This window comes from Natrix helvetica (genome assembly GCF_964273705.1).
Source record: "Natrix helvetica genome assembly, chromosome: Z".
In the NCBI taxonomy this organism is placed as follows: Eukaryota; Metazoa; Chordata; class Lepidosauria; order Squamata; family Natricidae; genus Natrix; species Natrix helvetica.
In genome coordinates, this window is record NC_138554.1 from 110,556,667 (window position 1) to 110,579,322 (window position 22,656).

Consider the following 22,656-nt stretch of genomic DNA (forward strand, 5'->3'; position numbering starts at 1 on the left):
CTGGAATTGTCAGGATGAAGTCTTTGGCCAGAAGTTATGTGTGGTGGCCTGACATGGACAGGGAGATTGAAGAATGGGTGGCTACCTGCACACCATGCCAGGAGTCCAGACCAGCTCCCCCAGAGGCGCCCACTAAGGAGTGGGAGCGTCCTCAAGCACCCTGGTCTAGGGTGCACATGATTTTGCTGGCCCAGTTCATGGCCAGACTTTCCTCGTAGTTATGGACGCCTACTTGAAATGGCTAGAGGTAGTCCTGATGTCCTCCACTATGGCAGAAGCGGTCATCAAGGTACTACAGAGGCTTTTCTCCACACACGGCCTACCCGACATCCTGGTCTCTGACAACAGGCCCCAATTCATGGCCATGCAATTTGAGACCTTCTTAGCAGCACAGAGAATCAGACATGCCCTGGTTGTGCCATTCCATCCGGCCTCCAATGGTCAGATGGAGAGAATGGTGAGATCTGCAAAAGAGGCCCTATCTAGGATGGGCCCGGGTGATTGGCAAACACGAGTTGACCACTATTTACTAATTCAGCACATCACACCCAGTGCCACTACAGTGAGAAGCCCCTCTGAGCTTCTCATGGGTTGCTGGCTAAGGTCCCACTTAGACCGGCTACACCCAAACTACTCTACCGCATCGCCCCCTGACTCCACAAGCAAGATTCGGAACTTTAGCGTGGGAGATTCAGTTTACGCCCACAACTACACTGGGGGAACTCTGTGGATTCCTGCCACAGTGATAGCCATCACCGGCCTCACTCTTATCTTGTAGAGCTCGAGGATGGTCAGAATTGGAGAAGGCACATTGACCAACTCCGTGGCCGCCTCTCCAACTCTACTCTTAGGCAACCAGAGGTAACTCCTGCACTAGTTAGCCAAAGCCCTACCCAAACGGAGCAAGAACTCACTGAACTACGCAGGTGAGGCAGAGCTACCAAAAAGCCCACCTACCTGCATGACTACGTAACCAGTTGGATTACTCCATCTAAGAGGGGAGGGGTGTTAGATACTAGCTTCAGCTATAATGGTTTCCACCAAGGTCCTCTGTTCCGGCGGGAACAGAGGTTTTTCTCATTGGTTGAAGGGTCTGACAGCTCCTTATAAAAGGGCTGCTGTCAGACTCAACCTTTGCTGGATTGTATATAGTTGCTACTGAATTAATAAAGAGCTACTGTTACCATTAGCCTATATGTGCCTTTCCATTACCCGATCTAACATTGTACTTTTAAAACAAAACCATAGAGCTATTAAAGTGAAAAATAGGATATCATTCCAGTAAATAACAAAGGATCCTGATAATGGAATGAAAGAAATTAATTAACTGCCTCAAGCAGATACGGAATGCCAAAAATAGTGGCTAATTGTTCATTTGTTGTAGTTGAAGTTTTGCTTCTTGGGAAAAACTGTTTATGGGATTTTCTGTCTAAATAGTCCCAACACTGTAATCAATCTTGACTGCCATTTGTGAGACAATAAAATGTCATCATGTTCAGCAAGTATGTTAGCTATTATATGAATATAATTAATCAAAGTAGGATTTATGATAGTAGAAGCCTCTGTTGTTGTGAAGCCTGGCAAATGTGTAAATATGCAGCTGTAGAGGTAATAGGGAATAGCCTTAAAGGACAGGAGGAAAATCTACTAACAATTCAACATCAGAGAAGTGCAGCTTGAGTCCATTCCAAGAAACTAAATTGAGTAAATGTCTCAGAGCTCCCTAATTCACACAAAGGACATTCAGACTTGCAAGATTCTGTTGTACACCACAGTAACTGAATAGTAGTTCTAGTTCTACGTGGCATTGGTTTCTTTATCTGGTCTACATTATAGGACTAAGTATCTTGTAGTGAGTAGTATATAAGGCTATAAACAGTACCTTATAGAGTTAAATACTTTGTAGTACCATGTTTCCCGAAATTAGCGCTTGACCTTATTTGGGGGGAGGTCTTATTATTTTTGAGATGCAGGAGGCGGCAAACGTGGTCACCTCATGGCTGCTGCTGCATTGTAGTATTTTCCACATACTACAATGTGGAAAATACTACACATTGTGGACTTATTTTAGGGGGGGTGTCTTGTTTTAGCGCATGTGCTCAAAAGCCTGATAGGGCTTATTATCTGGGGAGGGCTTATTTATGAAAATGTAGCAATAGTGGCATTACTCCATCAATCGGACATCTGTAATTATGAGAAATGGTGAGGCAGCTACTCTGGTCAACAATCAGATGGCATTTTTTTGAATTGTTAAAGAATAAAACAGTTATTTGATCAGTTCATATTTAAGGCAAAATATTATTCCTGAAATTCTTCAAATTTACTTGCCTATGAGACTATCCTTAATTCATTTAGTGAATGTCTCCACTAAAATGAGAAAATAATGTTCAACTAAGAGGAAATCAGAATTAAAATGTAAAAGGTTATACCACTCTAATGCATTAAATACAAGTAGGCTACAAATAATTTACCACATATATTTTAATTATACTGATTCTGTCACAGAGACTCACAGTGAGCAAAATTTGTTACAGAAAGCAGTTAATGCTACTTTCTTTTAAATGATTTGCTATTTTTACCAAATGAAATGGCAAATTATTACAATTTGTCTCACTGTTGTGATGAATGATTTTTCTTTAATTCCAGCCATACTTAATTAATGTATGAAAAGTAATAGGATTTAATATATAGGCACAAGCTTCTCAAATGAATTACATCCACTGAATTGTTAATTCACAGAAATAGCAACAAAATATTGTGATAAGACAGGAACATGGTTTCGGCATCCAGAAACCAATCGAACCTGGTCCAACTACAAACGCTGCAATTCTTTTACAAATGAAAAGCGTAAGGTAAGTTGTTTACATTTTAGAAAAGTTTCTGATAATGCCTAACTTTTATCCATCTGTAGTTTTTTCATATTAATCATAGATGCAGTGTAGAGAGAATAATACATATTAATCATGGATGCAGTGTACAAAGATTTCAGTAATGTTCAATTATGCCACAGGAAATCAATGTCCAACTCACAGGTTTTATACCAAAACTCCTAATGTAACAGCAAGGCCTATAGTTCTTTATCCTGGGGGCCTATTGTTTAAAATTGAATGAATTTACATATTATGAACTGTAGATTCCCAAGGCAATTTTTTCTCTCTCTCTTTCTCCATTATTGTCCTTGATAGCAAGGAAAGAAGTTTTGCCAAGATGCTGAACCCATTTGGGTAGAGAGAAATGAACAGATTTTTCATATGTATTCCTCCCCACTCAAAAATTGATAAAATGTCAAACTTCCACTGGCCTTCACTAAAATTAGGTATATTGACTTGGCTTTAATGAAGCAAAAATGGTGGCTTTATAATCCATGTGAAATTTTAAAGACTGGAGAAAATGTCTGAGTAATTCCCTTTACATGGCTCATGGGTACAATCAGAATGATTCCTGACTTTCATCTCAATTAGAAAGAGGTATCTGAAAGAATTATACATACAATATGAAGAGATAAGTTTGTATATGTTATGAAAATGGGTGGGTATATTTTACATCTTTTTTTTTTAAGGTGACCTGGATTTGAATTTCCATTTTTAAAAAAATATTAAGCCATTTTTTCATGTTACATTTAAACTGAACCATGCCTTACTTATTACACTGTAATCTGTGTAAACGCCTAATTAGATTTATATAAGATATAAACTCTGTAAAATGCCGAGGACACTCTATGACATTTTGTTATAAGAAATAATTCTCAAGATTTTATGTAAATCTTTATGGAGTTGACTTTTAAATGGCCAATTGCAGAAGATTGTCATAATACCTATTAAGAAGATAGTTCACGAGATAAAATCTTACCATAATTAACTCTAAATGCAGGGGGAGGGAGAAATAAAGGAGAAATAATGTACAGCAGAACACAAATTACTTTGATATGATTTTGAACAGATGGACTATGTTTGGGCAGCTCATAGCAGCACTAGGAACAGAGATTATAAAATCAAGAAAATCTATGGTAGGCAAATGAACAAAGGGCATTAATTATATATCTATGTGAATATATGTGTGCATATATAAAATAGTACTATTTATAATGTGTACTTTATAAATATGAACACAATTTAATTCATTTTTAGAGTTAGTTCCATGTATCTAAAGTGAAGTAAAGGATATTTTGAAGTTCTGGGATCGTTGTTACTACTCTTTGTATCTCACAATAATTTCCAAACTATCTCTAAACTATCTTCATTTCGTATTCAGTTTTTCTTTTAAATTTCAGATGATTTTCATAGTTTATTACATGACTATAGCAGGACATGTATTGTCTATGGTTTCCCTGCTGATTTCCTTGGGAATTTTCTTCTATTTCAAGTGAGTACATCCTTCAAGTATTTATTTTGTCTTGCTGTACTATGTGCAAGAGTTATAGAAGTATTTCTTTGACTCATATAGTTCAGCCATTTGCTTACTGGCCACATTGGCTTACAAGTGATTTTTATCTATGTGCTATGTGCACCAGTTCTCTATAATGGAAGTACCATGTCTTCTTGGAGTCATACGTACTTGCTTAAGACATCATGCAGATTCTAAATGTTCCTCTGTAACCAAAGAGTGTGTGTACAAAAATAGAATATAAATAATGATTTGACATAATTGAATGTGGCAAACATTAAGTTAGGGCCTCCCATAATATTTTGGGAAGAGTTGATGATTGCAAACAAAGTGGTTGTACATCATCCGTAAAGGTAGGGATGGAGTTTGGGGTTGGTTTACGATTCTTCTACATAAAATGGACATGAACTCAATGGGAAGAATTTCTATATGTATAAAGAAAATTAAAAGGTTTAAAAGGGGTTGGTAACATTTTCACATTGCTGGAGCTACTATGCACTAACACTATAGCATATGCATCTCCTCAAATTATCCAAAACTCACTCAAATTGCAAGATCTGACATTATTTTAATAGATCACCAACATATTATGCAAGATTATTAAATGCTCACAGAATTTCTGAATCCATTTTTGATATTTCAGTGATACTACTATTTTGGGGTGGAGGAGGTAGTTGATGATCTGATAAAGATTCCCATTCCAAGTTTTGTGGGAACCTCAATTATATAAACTAACTATAAAGAAATCTAGAAAGAACTAGCCATGTTAGGTATATGAACAACTCAGTGGCATATGAAATTCAATATATAGTTATATAACCTTTATTCAATAAAGGGAAAATTATTTTACTATTCAGACTACTGTTGACTGTTTCAAAGTTGTTCAGTGGGCTTAGTGATTTATTTGTGAATAATTCTAGAGGGAAAATGGCATAGTAATTTTCTTGATTCAGTTGACTTTAATAAAGCAGAAAGAATGTCTTAGAGTTGTGGGAAACAAGAAATCACAACCATGCAAGGAATGAAATTAAATATCCCTAACATCAGAAAAATTCCAGATCAAAATTTCTTACTCAGCTGATAACTCTTTCTGAAAGCATTTTTAATTTTAATGTGGCTCCAAAGAATCTGTCTATATGTGGGATGTTTTTATTTATTTATTACATACAATAAATTAAATGTTTTAAACATATATCTTATTATCAAATTAATTTTGTTAATTTTTCTGCCACTTGATCATGTACATTAGAAGTCCCCTAACTCCAATTGGGAAAGCATGTAGCATGTAAGCAGTTGTAAGCGGGGAGGGGGGAATTTCTTTCCCATGGCTTCACTGCCAGCCATATTTTTTTCAGACTGCCTGTATCAGATTGCATAGTTAAGAAAGAATTGCCAAGATGTTCTTGTTATAAAAGCAACCTCAAAATCAGCTCTAATAATTTCTAATTTGTACTATATTTGTGGTGCATGTTTTTCAGGAGCCTCAGCTGTCAAAGGATAACACTGCATAAGAATCTCTTTTGTTCATATGTTCTTAACTCTGTCTTTACACTTGCCCACCTCATTGCAGTAGTGCCTGACCAAGAGTTGGTCAAAAAAGATCCAGTAAGTATGTTGTTATACTTCAACTTGAACAACTGAACTTAAAACATTGAAAAGTTAAAAGAATTTCCTGCCTTATTACCACATTAAAAAAAGTTGTCATCTATTTTGATAATGCAGTGTTGAAAGAATATTTTTAAAAAGTGTTAAATCAAGTTTATTTCATCCCAATTAAATCCTGATACTGGCTAGAAATTTTAAACTTTTATAAATAGTAGACCAGAAATTTTGGCTTAGCAAACCATATTGTGGATGTTTAATACACTACTGCATGAAATCCATATTCCTACTTCACTCTTTGATTAGATTTATGTTAAGTCTATGTTCAGAATTATGATTTATTACCCTCCATATCAAATTCAGAATTGATTTTCACTTGTTGACCTGTTTGAACACAGAACTCATAATCTTTGAGTTTGGGCACAACAAAGCTATTTCCTTCCTTCTTTGCATAACTGGTCAGAGGAGAAATTCAGAGTACTAACATGCAGCAACATGTTAGATGATTGCTTATTAAGCCAAGATTCTTGGCTTAAAATTATATACAACTTTATGATGGAATATGTTTCTATCTATTATAATGAAAAGGTAAGTGGCTTCAGGACACATTGCACTGGAAAAGTTAGGTTTTCAACCTTACTCTGCTTTGATCTTCACTCAAGTCTCTAAGTAACCTACATAAATACAATGTAAGAGCAAGGAAAAGATAGTACAGAAACTCAGAATTAGTAGAAGACGCCATTATTTATTTTATCTACAAGACTGATTAAGAAGCCATTTTTTTAAAAAAAAAATATTTAGTATGATTGCTAACATAGTGAAATAGCTGTCTCAAATATCATTTGACTATTCAGTTACTTGAAGCTTTTGTGCAAAAATAGCATCAATAGGTCAAATACTCGATCTAGAACTTGATAATCTTACCTGCTGTATGATATTAAATGTAGGGACATGGGTCCAAGTTCAAATCTTAGCATCTTTAGTTAAAAGTTGTAGGTGATATATAATATGAAATGCCTATTTTAGGTCTGGAGGGATGCCAAATTGACTGTTTTTTTACATGAGAACTAGCTAATTTTTAAACTCAAAATCCAGGAATATATTACAGAGATGGTATTCTACCAGTTTCACCCAAACCAATAGCGGAAATAATGGGTATCCCCACCAATCTGCCCCAGCTCTATAGCATCCCATTCAGCCCCCCCCGTCCCCCCCCCTTTTTTTTGCAAATTTCTGTCATTATTTGAGACTCTCTTCTTTTCAATTAATATTTAAAGAAAGCAGCATGGAAAAGGTAATTAATGCATTTATATTTAAATTAAAATTTAAACATTCATAATAAATGGAGATAAAAGTATAATTAATAACTTACTATAATTCAAGTCAGAGAAAAAAAATATAAAAATATCCGAGAATGATTGCCAAATGAGAAAAACATAAAGAAGAGTCACTGTATTATTTATAGGGGGGAAAAGGGAAAAAAAGACTTTCAAATGATAGTAATTCAATAACAAAAATATACACTGAAGTTTTTGCCCCAAAGATAAACATTCCCATTTTTCAAGCAAAATTTAGGGTTAAATTTTTGTTATTTTGTTTTATTTTTCTTGATATTTCCTCACAAATGTCATTGTGAGTATATGCATAATCATGTCCAGTAGAGTTGCATATGGTACAGTAAAAACTTATGAAAAATAAAGCTAGAAAACTAAGCCTATCTGTCTTTAGTTTGTATTATTAAACAGATTTGGATTATCTATCTTTTTTCATCACTAAAACTGAAGAGTCATCACTAAAGCTGAATATCCTAAAGATATTTGTAGTTTCCAAAGGGTATTATCTGTACAGACATTTCAAGCATATGAATAATTTAGATAGACTTTCTATTTCAAGAAACCTTCTTTTATAGGACTAAAATGCATGGCCTATTATCTCCTGAAAAGTATCAAGTAAATATATTCATCTTGACATAGACATATTCAGACTTTCTCCAATGAAAGGTAGAATATAATCATTAAATCTTAACAGATTAAACAGATTAAGATGACTCCAACTAATGCTATTTTCAGTTGGATTTTGTTTAGAGGCGGGTTGCAAATAAGGATGAACAATAGATTAAATATACAATATCATTTGGTTCATTTGATTTATCCATCCAGAATTAAATTACATTCTAGTTTGGGTAAGTCTTTATTGAATTTTAATCATCTGTTAAAATGATACCCAGTTGGCATAAGTGATAACAGAACAGAATTTCTGTATACTTTTGTTCAGAAATAATGTTTATGAACATCTAAAATGTTGTTTATTGAAACAGGCAAATGGAATGAATATAAAATGATGCTTTTGTTAGCAGAGGTTTTGTGCAGATTTCTGAAATGTCTTTGTGACATTTACTGTATGTATGTTTAGAAACTTAGGAGTTGGGGGGATAAAGATGCATGATTTATAAATTAACCTAATCTAAATGTAAACTTTCCCAAAAGTAGAAATAATAGCATTAAATTTTATTTTTTTAATTAAAGTAGTTTTTTAAAAAAATAAAAATATTAATAAATTATTAATATTTAAATTATCTACTATCTTTCAAAATTAACCTAATATCAATTAGCTGTTTTATTTTTTACCTGTTACTCTAAGTTCTATTTTTCAGTTCTGTTTCTTTTCATCTTACATACTTCTGTGGTCAGTACATGTGACTCATTTCCCTTCTCTTTGTGTTTGGTACCCTCTGTGAAGTAATATTAACTTCTGTGAATAATAGGTATGTAATTGGTGAATTCTAAAAAACATCAGGCTCTTGCTGATGCATACAGAACCCCCAAATAAGTAGGCTGGATGTTAACACCCGCTGAGCCAGCAAAATCTTTTGTAAAGATTTATGGCCTCTGCAGAAGAGAACTCAATTTATAATCACTTCTCATAGAGTCTCACCCAAATTATTTACCTTTATATATTAGACATGCACATTTTTTTCTGGATTAAAATAAGGCCTTTGAATGGAATGCTGGAGGTCATGGTAAGCATAGTGATATGATTGGACAAAAAATTAAAACTGATTTTGTTTATTAAGTCATACATTTAATACCTTACACTTACGTTACGTTAACTGCAATTTGGTAATAGGTTCAAAATTCTTCTAACTGAAGACTGTTAGGGTTCACAGAAAGTTTTGGGACATCAAGTAGTACATCTCTTTTCACTTTCATATCTGGCTTTTCTAAAAGCAGAGGAACAAGGAAAATAATAGAGGAGGAGGAGGAGGCTAGGAGAAGGAGAAGAGTATGGTGGGATGCAACCACTACAGTTATAGTTTTAAATCATAGCCTCCCACATAAATTAAGTCAGAACTGATCTGTTAGTACAGAATACCAAACAACTTCTTTGAAAGATTTTTTGTTGTGACATCTGTCAAGAGTCAAATAAATATGCATAAGTATGCCTTTGCTTTTCATATTTTTTATATGGGAACCTTAATTACTTTTCTAGGGTAATCCTTCTTTGCTCCTGGCCTTTCTGCTGTGCAGTGCTTGGAGACTCCATGCATGGGTTATAATTTCTGCCTATTAGCCCAGAGACTGAGTTTGAATTGTTTAGACATGCTTCCTTGGCTTGACTGGATCCAGTTCTTAACTCAGTTTAAGCCCAAAGAGACATATCTTCACTCTGTAGAATGATGGACATAAAGTTGAACTAATTTCATGCTGAAGTCTTCCAAACATCTGGCAGTTCAGGACTCAACAGAAGGACTCCAACACCATCTCCGGAGCTTCTGAACACATTTCAGTTTCAAGGCCATTGAGCCAGTACTGTCTGAAGGTATTTTTGCAGTCATGTGGCACACATGACATTATACTGTTATCTTCCCATTGAAGTGGTATCTATTTATTGACTTAATTTACATGCTTTCAAACTGCTAGATTAGCAGAAGCTGGGGCAAGGATGGGAGCTCACCCCATCGCATGGCGCTTGAGTTTCAAAACTGGGCTGCTGCCTTTCGAGCTGAGAAGCCCAGCATTTTAATCACTGAGCCACCACATCACCCCTAATATTTCATTAGAACCTTGACATAATTCATATTTTTCCATTGAAATGCAATTGCCAAAATGCACAGTTTGAAAAAAATATAGAGAACACATTGAGTAGTTGCTTGTACTACGCTTTTATTTATGAATTTATTACAACCATTTGTGCATTACTGACAGATTACTTTGGGGTTAGAAATTTCCATGGAATGGCAAGGCTTTAAACTAGATGTGTGATGGCGAACCTATGGCACAGATCAAAATTTCATTCCTCTTCGCCTTTTTTGGCTAGCATATGTTACTACTAGCCCATCTAATACTATTAGCCCATCTAATATTACTTGCTATTTGTGGCAGTGACGTGCAGTCAGGTGAGGCAAGTGAGGCACAGCCGCACCTCTCATCATGAAAAGAAAAAAAAAACATACAAGAGCTTGCTGTGAGGTTTTAGCGAGCACAGCCTCTCAGGCGACAGCTGAGGCGAGACTGAGCTAGCTGCTGATGACTCTGCTTAACTGTTAAAAAAAGCCTCAAAAAAGCGCCCTCTACTATGAGGCAGGACTTTTTGAGGCTTTTTTAACAGTTAAGCAGAATCAGCAGCAGCTATCTCAGCCTCGCCTCAGCTGTCGCCTGAGAGGATTTATTATTTATTTATTTATTTATTTATTTATTTATTTATTTATTTATTTATTTATTTATTTATTTATTTATTTATTTATTTATTTATTTATTTATTTATTTATTTATTTATATTTGGTGCTTCTAGACCGCCCCCTCTCCCAGAAGGGACTCGGGGTGGTGTACAGTCCATAGAGAATATCACAAAATACGATAAAAAAGTGAAATATGTACAGTTTGGAGAAGGTTAAAATGCAATTAAAAGAACTGTACAAAGCTAATATAAATATAAGTTTTAAATCCCTAAAACAGACACAACAAATTAAAAAACCCCTAAGATAGCCAGATAATAATACATTTGCCAGGAGGGACAGATTGTAATTATGCCAGGCCTGCTAATCGGAACAGGTGAGTCTTCAATTTTTGCCGGAAGGAGCGGAGGTCAGAAGTGGTTCTAATGTCGGGGGGGAGGTCATTCCAGAGGGTTGGGCCCATCACAGAGAAGGCCCTACTCCTTGGTGTCGCCCGTTGGCATTGCCTAGTGGACGGCACCAGGAGAAGTCCCTCCCTGTGTGAGCGAATTGGCCGCAGGGATGTATGTGGGAGGATGCGATCCCGCAAGTAACTAGGTCCCGTGCCATGGAGCGCTTTAAAGATGGTAATCAGCACCTTGAAACGCACCCGAAAAACCACAGGTAGCCAGTGCAGCTCGCGCAGGAGAGGTGTTACGTGGGAGTACCTCGTACTCCCCATCACAGCCCGCGCGGCTGCGTTCTGAACTAACTGCAGTCTCCGGGTGCGTCCCAAGGGCAGCCCCATGTAGAGAGCGTTGCAGTAATCCAGGCGGGACGTCACCAGCGCATGAGTGACCGTGCATAGGGCATCCCGGTCCAGTAGGGGGCGCAATTGGCGCACCAAGCGAACCTGGTGGAACGCCCCCCTCGCCACGGCTGCCACATGGTCATCCATTGACAGCCGGGCATCAAGGAGGACGCCCAAATTGCACGCCCGTTCCACAGGGGGCAATTGTTCGCCCCCTATGGCCAGCGATGGAATCAGCTGGCTGAACCGAGGTGCCGGTAGCCACAGCCACTCGGTCTTGGAGGGGTTGAGTTTAAGTCTGTTGTCCCCCATCCAGACCCCGACGGCTTCCAAGCACCGGGACATCACTTCGACAGCCTCGTTGGGGTGGTTTGGGGTTGAAATATACAGCTGAGTATCATCAGCGTAGAGGTGATACTCAACCCCAAAACCACGGATGATCTCACCCAGCGGCTTCACATATGTGTTGAACAGGAGAGGCGAGAGGACCGACCCCTGTGGCACTCCACAAGTGAGTGGCCTCGGGGTCGACCTCTGTCCCCCTGTCAACACACATTGCCTCCGGTCGGAGAGGTAGGAGCCGAACCACCGCAAAACGGTACCTCCGACTCCTATCCCCTCCAACCGGCGCAATAGGATACCATGGTCGATGGTATCAAAAGCCGCCGAGAGGTCTAATAGGACCAGGATAGAGGAACAACCTCTATCTCTGGCCCTCCAGAGATCATCAACCAACGCCACCAAGGCTGTCTCTGTGCTGTGCCCGGGTCGGAAGCGGGACTGCCGTGAGTCTAGATACTTGGATTCGTCAAGGTGTCGTGGAAACTGCTGCGCCACCACATTCTCAACAACCTTCGCTAGAAACGGAAGGTTGGAGACTGGACGATAGTTAGCTAGCTCCATTGGGTCGAGTGAAGGCCTCTTAAGTAAGGGCCTCACCACCGCCTCCTTCAAGGCGGTTGGTAAGGATCCCTCACCCAATGAGGCATTCACCAGGCCCAGAAGCCAGCCTCGGGTCACCTCCCAAGATGCCAGTACCAACCAGGAGGGACACAGGTCCATTAAACATGTGGTGGGTCGCAGCCGTCCACGCAACCTATCCAAATCCTCGGGGGCAACAGAATCAAACTCCTCCCAGGATGGTCTCACAAGACTCGCTGTTGGCAGCCCGTCCGGTCCACAGAGGGGGGCCCATCCGCTCCGGATCTGAGCGACTTTATCCTGCAGATATTCCCCTCTGCTCTGCCCTGCAAGGGTGCCCCCTGCGTCCTCTGTGACAAGAGAGAGCGGGTCACCCTAAACAGGGCGGCAGGGCGGTTATCCGCAGACGCAATAAGAGCAGCACAATGTCTACGTTTGCCGCCCTTAATGCCACAAGGTAGGTCCGTAAGTAGGCTCTTACCTGTGTTCGATCAGATTCGGAGCGTGAGGACCTTCACCTGCTCTCTAGATGTCTCCTATGGCGCTTCATCACCCTCAGCCCCTCGGTATACCAAGGAGCCCGGGTGGGTCGCTGCCGCAGGAGAGGTCGCAAAGGCGCAACCCGGTCCAAGGCCCCAGCCGCCGCCCTATTCCAGCGATGAGCTCGCTAAAGCCTCACAGCAAGCTAAAGCCTCACAGCAAGCTCTCATATGTTTTTTTCTTTTCACTCTCCTCTCCCATTAGCCCCAAAAGCCGCTTCTTGACAAAGAAGCCTAAGCAAAGGAGAGCTGGGCGGAGGAAGAGGGAACTTTCCCATCAAATGACTCACTGCCCTAGACTCGAGGCGACCCTCTCTGCAGTCCCTCTGGTCTGGCCAGACGAGAGGGGCTGCAGAGAGGGTCTCCGCAGTCTAGAGCAGCGAGTCATTCGATGGGAAAGTTGCCTCTTGGAAGGAATGACCTGGCTTGGCTCCCGCTTCGTCTCTCCTGCCTCGTCTCTCCTGCCTCTTCGCTTCTCCGTTCGGTCGTTGGGTGGCAGATCGAAAGCGGGAGCCAAGCCGGGTTATTCTTTCCAAGAGGTAACTTTCCCATCAAATGACTAGCTGTCCTAGACTCGAGGAGACCCTCTCTGCAGTCCCTCTCGTCTGGCCGGGATGCCAGCGAGAGTGTTGGGCTAAAGGAAGGAGGGATATACTCTCACTCACTCTCTCACTCTCTCTCTCTCTCTCTCTCTCTCTCTCTCTCAAATGGCAAATCCGAGCAGCCGCTGCTGGGAGCCCATCACACACGTTCGGGCAGTGGGGGAGGGCTTTCTGAAGGTGTGCAAGCCTTCAGAAAGCTTCTGAAGGCATGCAGGAAAGTCCCCCCCCATTGCCCGAATGTATGTGACGGGGTCCCAGCAACGGCTGCTCGGATTTGCCATTTGTGTGTGTGTGTGTGAGAGAGAGAGAGAGAGAGTGAATCCCTCCTTCCTTCAGCCCAACACTCTCGAGCCCATCACACATGTTCAGGCAATGGGGGGAGCTTTCTTGCACGCCTTCAGAAAGCTTCTGAAGGCATGTAAGAAAGCCCCCCCCCCATTGCTCGAATGTATGTGACGGGCTCCCAGCAGCAGCTGCTCGGATTTGCCATTTGTGTGTATGTGAGAGAGAGAGAGAGAGAGAGAGAGAGAGTATCCCTCCTTCCTTCAGCCCAACACTCTCGCTGGTGCCAGTGAGAGTGTTGGGCTGAAGGAAGGAGGGATTCACTCTCTCTCTCTCTCTCTCTCAGCAGGCGAAAGAAAGTGCTTTAGTCAGTGGGGTGTCGGGAGAGAATACTCAGGCATTCTCTCCTCTCCCACAACACCCCACTGACTAAAGCACTTTCTTTCGCCCGCCTGAGCTCGCAGTAGAGCTCAGGCAGGCGAAAGAAAGTGCCTTAGGCTCAGGCGGGCGAAAGAAAGTGCTTTAGTTGTGGGGTATCGGTGGAGAGGAGAGAATGCCTGAGCTCTGCCACAGGCGAAAGAAAGTGCTTTCCCCTAGCGAGCTTTCCCCCATGGCCCCGTGGTCAGGGCCAAGCTGCAAATGATCAATTGGCAGCTGCGGCTCAGATAGGGCGCTTCTTGGTTGGCTGGGAGGCAAAGGGGAAAAAAGTATTTTGCCATGCTGGGAAACATCATGGCAAAAGGAGCAGCTGGTGAGGTTGCTGGGAGAGAGCCCAGGAGGAAAGGTGCGTGGCGCAGAGGAGAGGAATCTAAGGCGAAAACAGCACGTGGCTCTCCCCGACGAGCTTCCTCGCCCCTCGCTGCTTTTCTCCGGTTGCTGCGTTTTGTTGGAAATCACCCCCCCCCCCATAAATCTGATTGTGATGACATTGGTGCCTCACCAGCCATAAACCTCACCGCACGTTACTGATTTGTGGTTATATCAGTTTTCCTTTGCAAACCTATCATTTTGTAAGATCAATAGCACCAGACCTGTGAATTCAGTCATTGGTCAACAACAGATGGAAAAGATTATAATTCTCATAGAGGAATACATGTGAGCTGCAGTGGGGAAAAGACTAATAAGATCAATGCTCTTTTTTGCCTGAATGAGAAAAAATCATTGAGGTTTTATAAATGTCACACTATAGTTGTATATTATTGATAATGTTTCAAAAAGTAGGAAACAGGGACTTTATATGAAAAAAGCAAATTTAATCAACAACTTTAAGAAGAAATCTTGACCATCCATTTTCTATTAGAAAAAGACTAAAATGTATTTGAAAATACATAGCCATATTACCAGCAAGTATATTATGTTCTCACATAAAATTGACTTAAAGCTAAAGATGCTTAATTGAGGGCAAAAGGTTATTTATTTGAAACTATGGATACTGTTAGATTGGGTATTGAGAAGGCAGACACAGGCTTATAGCAATAACAGCTCTTTATTAACAGTAGAACAGTATGTACAATCCAGCAACTGCTTGGTCTGACAGCAGCCCTTTTATAGGGAGCTGTCAGACCTCTCAACCAATAGGATTGAACCTCTGTTCCTGCCAGAACAGAGGACTTTGGTGGAAAACGTGGTAGTTAGAGTGAATATCTAACACCCCTCCCCTCTTAGTTGGGATGTTTCTATTGGTCACATAATCACACAGGTAGGCGGGTTTTTGTTTAGTCCTACCAGACCTGCACAGTTCATTTGGAACTGGTTCTTTGGGATTTGCTCATTTGGAGCTCGCTGTGGGCCTGCAACAAATTCAGATAAGTCCCCCATAGAAGGAGTAAGCAGTTGTTCCTTTTGAGTAGGGCTTTGGCTGATTTGTTCAGGAGCTGCGTCTGGTGTTCTAAGTGTGGAGTTGGAGAGGCAGCCACGGAGTTGGTCAATATGCCTCCTCCAGTTTCTACCATCCTCGAGCTCTAAAAGATAAGAGCGAGGCCCGGTGATGCTTATCACTGTGGCAGGGATCCATAGAGTTCCCCCAGCGTAGTTGTGGGTGTATACTGAGTCCCCTACACTAAAGTTTCGAATCTTGCTTGTGGAGTCAGGGGGCTATGTGGCAGAATAGTTTGGGTGTAGCCGGTCTAAGTGGGACCTTAGCCGGCGATCCATGAGAAGCTCGGAGGGGCTTCTCCCTGTAGTGGCACTTGGCGTGATGTGTTGGATCAACAAATAGTGATCAGCCCGTGTTTGCCAATCCCCTGGGCCCATCCTAGTGAGGGCCTCTTTTGCAGATCACACCATTCTCTCTGCCTGACCATTGGAGGCCGGATGGAATGGCGCGACCAGGGCATGCCTGATTCCCTGACTTGCTAAGTAGGTCTCGAATTGTATGGCCATGAATTGGGGCCCATTGTCAGAGACCAAGATGTCGGGCAGGCCCTGCGTGGAGAAAATTCTCCATAGCACCTTGATGACCACTTCTGCCGTAGTGGAGGTCATCAGGACTACCTCTAACCACTTCGAGTAAGCTCCCACAACTATGAGGAAAGGTTGGCCACGAACTGGGCCAGCAAAGTCAATGTGCACCTTAGACCAGGGTGCTTGAGGATGCTCCCACTCCTTAGCGGGTGCCTCTGGGGGAGCTGGTCTGGACCCCTGGCACGATGTTCAGGTAGCAACCCATTCTTCTATCTCCCTGTCCATGTTAGGCCACTAGCCAAAGACTTCATCCTGACAATGCCAGGATGCCCCACATGTAAAGCCTCCAATACTGCCCTGCGCAGTTTGCTTGGAATAACCACTCAGTCCCCCCACAGTAGAAAGCCATTGATTACCAACAACTCATTGTGTTTTGTAAAATACAATTTAAAATCAGCCCCAACAGGCCCCTTGGGCTGCCCCCTCCACACCCAGTTCAAAATTTGTTTGATGGTGGAGTCCTTTGCAGAATGATGGGCAACATCATTGGACGAGACAGGTCCAGTGTCCAGGCAGTCAATGAGCAAGACCGGTGTCTTGGGAGTGGGGTCGGCAAGAAGTTCTGGTAGGGGACAGCAGCTCAATGCATCTGCGTGTCCCAGAGTGGAGCTGGGGCAGTGGATTAGTTTGTAGGAGTATGCAGCCAGGAAAACAATCCACCTGGTCATGCAAGGTGATAATGATACCGGGGTAGGGTCCCCAGCCAGTAGTCCCAGCAATGGCTTGTGGTCGGTCTCAAGTTTGAAATCCCGGCCATAAAGGTACTCATGGAACCTTTTGACTCCCACCACTGCAGCCAGAGCCTCGCAGTCCATTTGGCTGTAATTTCTTTCCGTGGAAGACAAGGTTGTCGAGTAAAAAGCAATAGGGGCTTCTGTGCCGTTGAGCATGCAGTGACTGAGGACAGCACCAACGCCGAATGGAGATGTGTCGCAGGTTAACACCAACGGCAGGATCTGGCTTTACTGGACTAGAAGGGAGACAGCTGTCAGTAGTCTCCTGACTGCAGCAAATGCGGTAGCCTCGGCTCTGCCCCAGGACCACTTTGCATTCTTGGCCAGGAGAAGGTGAAGTGGTTCAGCAACAGTGGCTTTCTGTTTAAGAAAGACGCTGTAGAAATTAAGGAGCCCGAGGAATGCCTGCAACTCGGTTTGAGTGCGGGGTGTGGTGGGCTTCCTGGATTGCTTTTCTTTTTTGTGATGTCGGGTGAATCCCAGAGCCATTGATCATGTACCCCAGGAACTCAACCCTTGGTACATTAATTTTGCACTTTTCTTTTTTAAGCAGGAGGCGCTTTTCTCTAATTCTGGCCAATACCATTCAAACTCATTTTAAAAGTTGCTCCTCGTTTGCAGACGACAAGATAAGTGGTTAGAGGTAGTCCTGGTATCCCTTGCAAAAGTCATTCCATGACGCTTTGGAACAATCCAGGGACGATACTAACTCCAAATTGCAGGTGGTGGCATTTGAATGCACCCCTGTGCGTCACAATGATTTGAGCCTCCGCTGTAGCACCATCTACAGGCAACTGTTGGTATGCCTGTGCCATGTCTAATTTTGCAAATATTTTTCCTGGGCCGAACGAATGTAGTAGGTGCTGTACAATGGTTACAGGGTATGCTCTTTGTTGTAGCGCGTTGTTAATTGTACATTTATGGTCTGTGCAGATGCAGAATGACCCATCAGGCCTGACCGGAGTCACAATAGGGGTCTCCCAGCGAGCATAGTCAACTGGTTCTAGGATTCCCTGGCTCACGAGCTTGTCAATTTCCCTGTCAATTTTAGGGCGGAGAGCAAAAGGTACTCTCCTGGGTGCTATATTGGGGTCCAAGCTAAAGGAGATTGGCGTCCCCACATACTTACTGAGACTGGTACCGAAGATGTCCTCAAACTCCTTAAAGATGGCCTCAGCGCCGTCCTCCTTCACGGAGTTGATCCCGGTCACTTCCAACCCCAGAGCTTGGAACCAATCAAGCCCCAGGAGGCTCTGCAGGTTGGCCACAGTCACGGGAAGCTTTGTGCAGAACTCCTTGAATTGCACCCGGAAGGTGTCCTGGCCTACGATGGGGACCTGATTCCCCTGGTAGTCTCGCAGGCTGATGTCAGGGGTGCGAAGGTGCTGCTTTTTCAAGCTCGGGATGGCTTGCTTCAGGGTCGACCATGACATGATCGTTAATGATGATCTAGTGTCTATCTTGAGCTCACAAGGAGCATCCTTTATGAGGACAGTGATCTTCAGGTTTTTTGGCTGCCTAGTGCGGACTTGTCCTATCGCAGTGTGATAGGTAACCTTTGTTTCTCTTTCTGGGCACCCTTGTGGTTTCTGCCAGGCCCCTGGGGTGGGCCTCTGTTGGTGGCTCGGTGTATTTTTTGGCTGCCATGTGTTGGCAGGGAAGGAATTCGCTCTGGCACACTTTGGCAATGTGCCACTTTCGTTCGCAACGCTGACAGGTTGCGTCTCGGAAATGGCAAGTAGACTGGACATGGTCTCCTCTACAGCTTGCGCAAGGCGGCAAATGCGAGTTGAATTTTTGCATCGGCTTCATGCAGCTACTGCGCATGCGGTAGCTGCCATCTTTTTCGCTGTCAGAGTGCTTGGGCTCTGCGGCCTTATGATGGACCGCATTTGTTTCTGCATGGCTTGTGGCATGTTTTGTTGGCACTGCAAGGTCTCCATTGATTTGTCTGCTGATTCGGATGCTCTGGCCTCATCAAGTGCGATCTGGCAAGCAATCTTCTCTGCAGATTAATGTCCTGCACACCGCAGATTATGCGGTCTAATATTAAGTCATCTAGGTCACGGAACTCACAATAGACTGCTGCCTTACAAAGTGCCGCCACGTACTCATTGATTGATTCGCCCTCATTCTGGTTCCTAATATTGAATTCGTGGCAACGAACATGCCTTGATGGTTTGGGCGCATAGTGAGTTTTCAAAGTCTGTTGTAATGCCACCCAGGGAACCGCTTGGAGCAGGGTTGGCTCCAACAGGTTCTTCGCGGTTTCAAAAACCTCTCGGCCACAGTACCCCAGAAAGAGGTTCTTCTTTCGGCTTTCAGGGACGCTGGTAAGGTAGTTTGCCTCGAGGAAGCATTCGAATTGTAACATATACAATTCCCAGTGTTTGGCCACCAGGTCATATGGAGTTGGCGGGGCGTGCATAGCCATTTTTGTACAGAGGGCGATTCGAAGTTGCCGCTCAAAATGGTCACTCGATGCTGCGCCGATAGCTCCGGGCTGGATCTACTTGCTGGATTCATTGTTTTTTCTTTTTCGCCTATTTGCCTTCCAATCCCACCTTCGTCGCCAGTGTTAGATTGGGTATTGAGAAGGCAGACACAGGCTTATAGCAACAACAGCTCTTTATTAACAGTAGAACAGTATGTACAATCCAGCAACTGCTTGGTCTGACAGCAGCCCTTTTATAGGGAGTTGTCAGACCTCTCAATCAATAGGATTGAACCTCTGTTCCCACCGGAACAGAGGACCTTGGTGGAAACCAAGATAGTTAGAGTGAATATCTAACAGATACCTTGGAATTTAAGTTGGAATCTAAAGGTTATGATCTGTGAAGCAAAGAAAATTTAATTGCTCCAAGCTGTATTCAGCTTTGTTTTATAAAAATTGCATGGTCCAAAAAAAGTATCTTAATATCTTCAATTTTGTCAGCAGAACCTGAAATAGACCCTCAAGCTATTTTCGGTGTTAAAAGAGGTGTAGCAAATTTTCTGTAATTATATTACATCCGCAGAACCATTGATTTTTTTTTTAAGTGACTAGAATTGTAAGACATTGATGAAGTTATTGGTTAATCATGGGCTTGAATATCAGGCCCTGAAATAAGCATCTTCAGGTTGCACATCCAACTAACTGCAGTTGTTTAGTTTAGCTGCAATTTAAGCCCTAATCAACATAAGTAGCTGAAAGAGTTGATAGATTCTGAGAGCTTAGAATAGATGTGCCAGGCTTAGGCAGCTGGCTTTACCATTCTCCTATAGAATAAATTTGTGCAATTAAGAAGTACCATATCAAGGGGAAAAGGTTCTTTGTGGACAGTACTACTATGTCTCTCTTCTGACTACACAGTCAATTTTCTACTGTCCCACTAGCCAAGAAGACATGAATAGTGGATTATATATAAAAATTCTGCCATCCAAATTGGCAAAGGTTTATCTGCAGAGGTGGTATTCAGCAGGTTCTGAACAATTCAGAGAACCATTAAGTACCACCTCTCACTGGCCCTGAGAATAGGCCCTGACTGGTCTAATCTCTGCCTGCCGAGTCCCAGCTGATCGGGAGGGAATGGGGATTTTGCAGTACCCTTCCCCTGCTACGCCCACAAAGCCACACACACAGAACTGGTAGTAAAAAAAATTTGAATCCCACTGCTATTTATCTGTCTCTTTTGGTGGGTTATTCATTGGAAGAAGTGTGTTGCTCCACAATGTTCATCTTCTGTTTATTTGTTGTGTTTCCTCCCTATGAAAAATTGCTTTCTCTCTTCTGCTTCCATGTATTTCCTCTCCCAGTATTTTATTTTATTTTATTTGCTTTCTGCATCAGCATTTAGGAAATTCAGGTCACTTCCTAAAGCAGCTGGAGACTCTAGTGAACTCTGAGAACGCAATCGATTCAAATACATCCAACCAACAAGTTCTTACGCTATTTCATTCCAATGGCAGATAGTTTATTTATTACTTTTTTCCTTATTGAATGGGTTTGCAGTGTAAATGGGTTAAGAGATGTGAATAACAATATTCAGGACAATTTCAAAACTATCCTTTCTTTTCTGTTTCCTAAAACATTAAAAATTGCAAAAGCCTATTTTTTTAAAAAAGTTAATGCAATTAATAAAAGTGAAGGAAAAGATATTAAAAACTATACAAATAAACCTCACTTATGACTTCTTGTTTAGTGATCATTTAAGTTGTGGTGGACCCCTGAAAAACTACTTGAAACATGTTTCCAAAGTTACAGCCACTGTAATATCCCTCATGATCATTTGCCCATATGACCAACTACCAGGAGCCCAGCTCACCTATATTCCCTCACCTCACTCTACTATGTTCCTGCAGATCTTGGACCTACCTCCCACACCATTGAGATCCACCTCTTCTTCACTTAATTTTCAAAGAGTTCTGGTGCTCCAGAGCTCTGGTTAGGGAAAGAGAGCAGATTGTGCCATTGCTGGACCATGTAACTGGAAGTAGCCATCATTTTTCAAGTGGCTGCATTGATTGTGGTGGTTGCTTAAAAGATGACAACATGCAGCCCAGCAATGCAATAGTTTGTTATGTAACCACGCCTGGGTTTGTAACAGTTTTACTACCGGTTCACTCGTGTTCTTTCTCTCGTGCGCAACGCTTCTGCGCATGCACCGAAGCGTCTGGGCAAGTGGGCGGAGCCTCCCGCTGCCACTACCGGTTCAGCTGAACTGAGCCGAACCGGGACCAACTCATCTCTGAACCAGAGCATTCCACAGCTTTTCACAACATTCTGCAGTAGAACTCTTGTAGGAAAGCATAGCAAGCTGCTGCCTTGCTGGACCATGTGGCATCATCCCGGAACAGCTGTGTTAAATTATGGTCACTCAGAAAATGACATATATTTCTAGGATTATGCCATTTGGCCCAGCAACAGAAAGACCTGCTTTGGTTCCTTATCTCACTGTTTGGATATTAAGCTAGATATACTTTTTAAATCCCTGATCCAGTATCTGTAGATCTTCAATCTATAGATTGAAATAATTTTGAAATCTCTCTATTGCTATTGTAAAATCTTTTGCTTTTATTCTTTCCTCATGCAATCATTTTTATAGAATCCAAATACTTCCATATCTAAAGTTTTTTTAAAAAATCCACAACATAGTCTCCTACCAGTTGTTAATCTCGGTTCCCAAGAGTCCTAGCTAGCATGATCAATATTGAGAGATGCTGGAGATATAATATGCCACCCACTGTTTATCTATTGAAATAAAATAAGAAATAGTCCTATAAATTGATTTTTGTTGAATAACCATTTTGTTCCATGTTACTTCATCATGCAAGTTGCCTAGTTATACTGGATTACCTGTGGCAATCAGCATTTTTTCTGAATTCTGATATTCCAGTACATATAAAAAATTTAATTAGACCCTTCTCAACATAATTATTTTTGGATAATAACCTTCTCCTTATAACCTTATAGACTTCTCCAACTGAGTCTTTTTTCAGATGTTTTGGGATACCATTGTTGATTTTTGTTGGAAAATGCGAATGTTGAAGTGCAACATATCTAGATGACATCAGGTGAGGGAAAATATATATGATTCATCCAGTAGTGCTGGAACTAATTCAATGTAAAATCCTTGTTCTGCTTACATCCTTGCAAAAATCAGTCTGTTACTCCCAAACTTTAATT

At 41.8% G+C, this 22,656-nt stretch overlaps 1 protein-coding gene across 1 annotated transcript in view; it reads left to right on the plus strand.

Annotated features, from left to right (window-relative positions):
* CALCR (calcitonin receptor) overlaps window positions 1-22,656 on the plus strand; it is a gene marked incomplete at its 3' end in the record, with an annotated part of 161,335 nt that overhangs the window by 86,768 nt on the left and 51,911 nt on the right. The window contains exons 5-7 of the mRNA XM_081931980.1: window positions 2,740-2,852; window positions 4,271-4,362; window positions 5,862-5,988. Coding sequence (XP_081788106.1) covers window positions 2,740-2,852; window positions 4,271-4,362; window positions 5,862-5,988 — 332 coding nt within the window. The remainder of the gene's footprint in view (window positions 1-2,739; window positions 2,853-4,270; window positions 4,363-5,861; window positions 5,989-22,656) is intronic.